Genomic DNA, 7,072 nt, shown 5'->3' with positions numbered 1-7,072 from the left:
CAGGAGGTCGTGGGTTCAATCCCAGACACTGAGAGATGTTGACTACCTCGCCTGGTCTACAGGAGGTCGTGGGTTCAATCCCAGACACTGAGAGATGTTGACTACCTCGCCTGGTCTACAGGAGGTCGTGGGTTCAATCCCAGACACTGAGAGATGTTGACTACCTCGCCTGGTCTACAGGAGGTCGTGGGTTCAATCCCAGACACTGAGAGATGTTGACTACCTCGCCTGGTCTACAGGAGGTCGTGGGTTCAATCCCAGACACTGAGAGATGTTGACTACCTCGCCTGGTCTACAGGAGGTCGTGGGTTCAATCCCAGACACTGAGAGATGTTGACTACCTCGCCTGGTCTACAGGAGGTCGTGGGTTCAATCCCAGACACTGAGAGATGTTGACTACCTCGCCTGGTACGCAGGAGGTCGTGGGTTCAATCCCAGACAATGAGAGATGTTGACTACCTCGCCTGGTACACAGGAGGTCGTGGGTTCAATCCCAGACACTGAGAGATGTTAACTACCTCGCCTGGTCTACAGGAGGTCGTGGGTTCAATCCCAGACACTGAGAGATGTTGACTACCTCGCCTGGTACACAGGAGGTCGTGGGTTCAATCCCAGACACTGAGAGATGTTGACTACCTCGCCTGGTCTACAGGAGGTCGTGGGTTCAATCCCAGACAATGAGAGATGTTGTACAGGAGGTCGTGGGTTTGATCTCGACCCTGACGACGCCTGCTGCTGTATGTTTGGAGTTTGAGTGTCTCTCATCATGGTGGCTAGAAGATGTTGACTATCTCGCCTGGTGTACAGGAGGTCGTGGGTTTGATCTCGACCCAGACGACGCCGGCTGCTGTATGTTTGGAGTTTGAGTGTCTCTCATCATGGTGGCTGGCAGATGTTGATCACCTCGCCTGGTGTACAGGAGGTCGTGGGTTTGATCTCGACCCTGACGTCGCCTGCTGCTGTATGTTTGGAGTTTGCATATTTCTCTCCCCATGGTTGTGTGGATTTTTTTCCCGGCACCCTCCGGCTTTTCCCCTCCATGTGCATTGGCCGCTGCTATAGAAGTCCACGTGACAAGCCACTTCATTCGGCGAGGTCGCTTTCGGAAAAAAGAGCTCTCTATCTCAGTGGGCCTTGCCTGGTGAAATATATAGTGAACAGTTAGTACGTCACATGACCAAGACGTACAATTCCGCAGGCTGCAATTGACAAGACCCAGGGGGTTGGCAGCCTGACGCGTCGGAGCCGCATGCGGCCCTTTAAGGACTGCTTTGTGACGTCATTCATCACGTGCATTGAGGCCCTTTAAGGGTTGCTTTGTGACGTCATTCATCACGTGCATTGAGGCTCTTTAAGGACTGCTTTGTGACAGTCATTCATCACGTGCATTGAGGTTCTTTAAGGGTTGCTTTGTGACGTCATTCATCATGTGCATTGAGGTTCTTTAAGGACTGCTTTGTGACAGTCATTCATCACGTGCATTGAGGCTCTTTAAGGGTTGCTTTGTGACGTCATTCATCACGTGCATTGAGGCTCTTTAAGGGCTGCTTTGTGACGTCATTCATCACGTGCATTGAGGCTCTTTAAGGGCTGCTTTGTGACGTCATTCATCACGTGCATTGAGGCCCTTTAAGGGTTGCTTTGTGACGTCATTCATCACGTGCATTGAGGTTCTTTAAGGACTGCTTTGTGACAGTCATTCATCACGTGCATTGAGGCTCTTTAAGGGTTGCTTTGTGACGTCATTCACCACGTGCATTGAGGCTCTTTAAGGACTGCTTTGTGACGTCATTCACCACGTGCATTGAGGCTATTTAAGGACTGCTTTGTGACAGTCATTCATCACGTGCATTGAGGTACAGTTCTCGCAATCATCCATAAGTTGAGCTTTGCCGGGAGAAAAGCGCCGAGTAGTTAAGATTTGAGTTCTTGCCGAGGCAGACTTAAGTATCGCTGAAAGTTTTCCTCGACGCTTTTTCATTTTCGAGTCACTTGCAGAGTGAAGGCCTTGGAGAAGTCGTACTGCACCCAGCTAAGAGTTGTGAGCTGAGACGTGGAACAGGTGGAGATTTGAGTCGTCGCACACCGATAGAGTGCCCGAGCGACAGGCTGTAAAAGTTGTTGGTTAAGCCCAGTGACTTGACGTTGTATGTGGTGGAGAGGCCAGGGTAGAGGGGGGGGGGTGTGGTCACGTGCTGGCTGCTGTCCGAGGCTGCTCTACAGGCAGCGTGCTGGGCCCGACACGTCGTGTTTGAATGTTGAAGCGAGATTCATCGATGTCGTCACGATTGACAATACAAAACCCTAGACAACGAGAGAGCCAGTAACAAGTCGCGATACACTTTGTGCACAATCGCAAATAATCATGAACATACATATTAGTCAAGAATATAAATCACAACAATAATACTCTTTGGTTCTTTCGGTAGTCACATAGGTATAAAATAAAATGTGTTGCGCCCGAAACATGACTTTACTGAAAGAACCAAAGAGTATGGATTCTTGCAGTCACGAAAACTTCAAATAACAATAATAACACACACAACAAACACGTTTTTGTAATGACACATCTAACATTACATTGCACAATCAACATTTCTGAAAACTTTCGAATTTTCACAATGCAATTATTAAAATTACAATGGGTCTCTGTGGGAGTCTATGGGTCTCTGTATGATGAGTCTACGGGTCTTTGTGTCTATAGATCTTTGTGAATCTATGGGTCTCTAAATGATGAGTCTATGGGTCTCTGTGGTGAGCCTATGGGTCTCTGTATGAGTCTATGGGTCTGTGAGTATATGGGTCTCTGTATGACGAGTCTATGGCTCTGTGAGTCTATGGGTCTCTAAATGATGAGTCTATGGGTATGTGTGATTAGTCTATGGGTGTCTGCGTGATTAATCTATTGGTCTGCGTGACGAGTCTATGGATCTCTTTGTGAGTCTATGTGTCTCTAAATGATGAGTCTATGGGTATGTGTGATTAGTCTATGGGTATCTGCGTGACGAGTCTATGGGTCTCTGTATGAGTCTATGGGTCTGTGAGTGTATGGGTCTCTGTATGACGAGTCTATGGCTCTGTGAGTCTATGGGTCTCTAAATGATGAGTCTATGGGTATGTGTGATTAGTCTATGGGTGTCTGCGTGACGAGTCTATGGGTCTCTTTGTGAGTCTATGGGTCTCTAAATGACGAATCTATGGGTCTCTGTGGTGAGCCTATGGGTCTCTGTATGAGTCTATGGGTCTGTGAGTATATGGGTCTCTGTATGACGAGTCTATGGCTCTGCGTGAGTCTATGGGTCTCTGTATGAGTCTATGGGTCTCTAAATGATGAGTCTATGGGTCTCTGTGGTGAGCCTATGGGTCTCTGTATGAGTCTATGGGTCTGTGAGTATATGGGTCTCTGTATGACGAGTCTATGGGTCTCTTTGTGAGTCTATGTGTCTCTAAATGATGAGTCTATGGGTATGTGTGATTAGTCTATGGGTATCTGCGTGATGAATCTATTGGTCTGCGTGACGAGTCTATGGGTCTCTGTGTGAGTCTATGGGTCTCTATGTTACATTATACACTAGCGAGTGGGTGGGTGGCCAGCAATACGGCTGAACGCATTTGTCCTCCCTAGGGGGCGATGTTTACAAACCGCACCGGGTATACAGGATATATATTTACGTGATCTATAACTCCCCCTCCCCCCCAAAAAGGCGCACAAATGGATCCCTGGAATGTGACCAAAGTCATTTTCCATTTAAAGCTTTCGTGACTGCAGGGATTCATCTTCTTGTTTTTTTCGGTAAAGTCGTCACGTAGAAGGGAAGTAATAAATAATAAAAATGAAACATAATAAATAATTCTCACGACGTTTCGGCCACAACGCAAGCAGCCGTCTTCAGCTGAAGACGGCTGCTTGCGTTGTAGCTACGTGACTTTTACCGAAAAAACCAAGAAGATGAGTCGTTTTCCAGTTTACTAAACGAACACATTTTTTCCCCCCGCTAATGCCGACCAAGCTAAATAACCCCTTTTTCAAAAGCAACGGGGTCATCACAAGTGACAATCTCGATGTTCATCATCCTGCTTCACGCCGACTCCATCCACCAGGAGGTCGCCACCTGGAGTCGAACGCTGACCTTCACGCTTCACCGTTGTCTCTTCTTCACACTTCACCATCACTCCTGGCCACGTAGCGAAGTTGTCATTTTCTTCCGGTTCTTGTTTTATGAGAGATGGACTCATGGGAGCAGTACTTTGACCATCGCAAGTAGATTTCACCCTCTCGTGGACCTTCTCATGCTTCTTTCGTTGTCCTGAATCAATAAACCCTTTTCCACACACGGTGCACTTGAATGGCTTCTCGCCCGTGTGCGTTCTCTGATGAATCCGAAGATAGTTTGAGTAGGCAAATGCCTTCCCACAGACGGTGCACTTGTAGGGCTTCTCACCTGTGTGCGTTCTCTCGTGAACTCGTAGATAGTTTGAATAGACAAATGCCTTCCCACACATAGTGCACTTGAATGACTTCTCACCTGTGTGCGTTCTCTGATGAATCCGAAGATAGTTTGAATAGACAAATGCCTTCCCACAGACGGTGCACTTGAATGCCTTTTCGCCTGTGTGCGTTCTCTGATGAATCCGAAGATAGTTTGAGTAGGCAAATGCCTTCCCACAGACGGTGCACTTGTAGGGCTTCTCACCCGTGTGCGTTCTCTCGTGAACTCGTAGATAGTTTGAATAGACAAATGCCTTCCCACACATAGTGCACTTGAATGACTTCTCACCTGTGTGCGTTCTCCGATGAATCCGAAAATAGTTTGAATAGATAAATGCCTTCCCACAGACGGTGCACTTGTAGGGCTTCTCACCCGTGTGCATTCTCTGGTGAACTCGAAGATAGTTTGAGTAGGCAAATGCCTTCCCACACACAATGCACTTGTAGGGCTTCTCACCCGTGTGCATTCTCTGGTGAACTCGAAGATAGTTTGAGTAGGCAAATGCCTTCCCACACACAATGCACTTGTAGGGCTTCTCACCCGTGTGCATTCTCTGGTGAACTCGAAGATAGTTTGAGTAGGCAAATGCCTTCCCACAGACGGTGCACTTGTAGGGCTTCTCACCCGTGTGCGTTCTCTCATGATTTTGAAGAGTTTCTGAACGACCAAAAGCCTTCATGCACACAGTGCACTTGTAGGGCTTCTCACCAGTGTGCATTCTCTCGTGATTTTGAAGAGTTTCTGAACGACCAAATGCCTTCATGCACACAGTGCACTTGTAGGGCTTCTCACCCGTGTGTGTTCTCTCGTGATTTTGAAGAGTTTCTGAACGAACAAAAGCCTTCATGCACACAGTGCACTTGTAGGGCTTCTCACCCGTGTGCGTTCTCTCGTGATTTTGAAGAGTTTCTGAACGACCAAAAGCCTTCATGCACACAGTGCACTTGTAGGGCTTCTCACCCGTGTGTGTTCTCTCGTGATTTTGAAGAGTTTCTGAACGACCAAAAGCCTTCATGCACACAGTGCACTTGTAGGGCTTCTCACCCGTGTGCGTTCTCTCGTGATTTTGAAGAGTTTCTGAACGAACAAAAGCCTTCATGCACACAGTGCACTTGTAGGGCTTCTCACCCGTGTGCGTTCTCTCGTGATTTTGAAGAGTTTCTGAACGAACAAAAGCCTTCATGCACACAGTGCACTTGTAGGGCTTCTCACCCGTGTGCGTTCTCTCGTGATTTTGAAGAGTTTCTGAACGAACAAAAGCCTTCATGCACACAGTGCACTTGTAGGGCTTCTCACCAGTGTGTGTTCTCTCGTGATTTTGAAGAGTTTCTGAACGACCAAAAGCCTTCATGCACACAGTGCACTTGTAGGGCTTCTCACCAGTGTGTGTTCTCTCGTGATTTTGAAGAGTTTCTGAACGACCAAAAGCCTTCATGCACACAGTGCACTTGTAGGGCTTCTCACCCGTGTGCGTTCTCTCGTGATTTTGAAGAGTTTCTGAACGACCAAAAGCCTTCATGCACACGATGCACTTGTAGGGCTTCTCACCCGTGTGTGTTCTCTCGTGATTTTGAAGAGTTTCTGAACGACCAAAAGCCTTCATGCACACAGTGCACTTGTAGGGCTTCTCACCCGTGTGCGTTCTCTCGTGATTTTGAAGAGTTTCTGACCGACCAAAAGCCTTCATGCACACAGTGCACTTGTAGGGCTTCTCGCCCGTGTGCGTTCTCTCGTGATTTTGAAGAGTTTCTGAACGACCAAAAGCCTTCATGCACACAGTGCACTTGTAGGGCTTCTCGCCCGTGTGTGTTCTCTCGTGATTTTGAAGAGTTTCTGAACGACCAAATGCCTTCATGCACACAGTGCACTTGTAGGGCTTCTCACCAGTGTGCGTTCTCTCGTGATTTTGAAGAGTTTCTGAACGACCAAAAGCCTTCATGCACACAGTGCACTTGTAGGGCTTCTCACCAGTGTGCGCTCTCTCGTGAACTCGACAATTTGATGAACATACAAAAGCCTTCCCACACACGGCGCACTTGAATGGCTTTTCGCCCGTGTGCGTTCTCTCATGCAGCTTCATGTGTCCAGGGCGATTCGTGCTGTAGGGACACCGGTCGCATTGATGCCTTTTAGCACGGCGCTCTGTCGAGGGCTTTCTCCATGCGATCGACTCTGCAAATATACCTGACATTTAATTTGGAGCTTTCGTGACTGCAGGGATTATTCTTTGGTTCTTTCGGTAAAGTCGCGTCTAGAGATAAAATAATAACTTAAATTAAATACTAGCATACAAAAGTTTTGATTGCAACACAAGCAATCATCAGGTATAAATTAAATAGAAACACAAATCTAGTATACTTAGAAATGTAATGTAATACAACAGAGAGGCGGATAACATAACAGTCAACACCCTACCTATACACTACTACGCTACACTATACACTACACTATACACTACACTATACACTACTACACTACACTATACACTACATTATACACTACTACACTATACACTACACTATACACTACTACACTGCACTATACACTACACTACACACTACACTACACTATACACTACTAAA

At 47.1% G+C, this 7,072-nt stretch overlaps 1 protein-coding gene across 1 annotated transcript; it reads right to left on the bottom strand.

Moving 5' to 3' along the window:
* Positions 1–1,169: 1,169 nt before the first annotated feature.
* On the bottom strand, positions 1,170–6,570 carry LOC133338967 (zinc finger protein 91-like). The gene is made up of 3 exons (XM_061547094.1): positions 4,273–6,570; positions 1,993–2,046; positions 1,170–1,199 (listed from the first exon to the last, which is right to left on the bottom strand). Exons 1-3 carry the CDS (start codon positions 6,568–6,570, stop codon positions 1,170–1,172), a joined length of 2,382 nt encoding a protein of 793 aa, XP_061403078.1.
* Positions 6,571–7,072: the final 502 nt, after the last annotated feature.

This window comes from Lethenteron reissneri, unplaced genomic scaffold (assembly GCF_015708825.2).
Source record: "Lethenteron reissneri isolate LAM-NWPU_2019-01 unplaced genomic scaffold, ASM1570882v1 scaffold_1639, whole genome shotgun sequence".
NCBI lineage: Eukaryota > Metazoa > Chordata > Hyperoartia > Petromyzontiformes > Petromyzontidae > Lethenteron > Lethenteron reissneri.
This window is presented reverse-complemented; position numbering and strand designations above follow the sequence as displayed.

Coding starts and splice junctions, on each gene's coding strand:
- LOC133338967 (XM_061547094.1), bottom strand. CDS start 6,570: ATGAAGCTGCATGAGAGAACGCACACGGGCGAAAAGCCATTCAAGTGC. Junction 2,047..4,272: donor ATGAGAAGGTCCACGAGAGG/GTGAAATCTACT, acceptor TCCACGTCTCAG/CTCACAACTCTTAGCTGGGT. Junction 1,200..1,992: donor CCAAGGCCTTCACTCTGCAA/GTGACTCGAAAA, acceptor TGTCAATTGCAG/CCTGCGGAATTGTACGTCTT.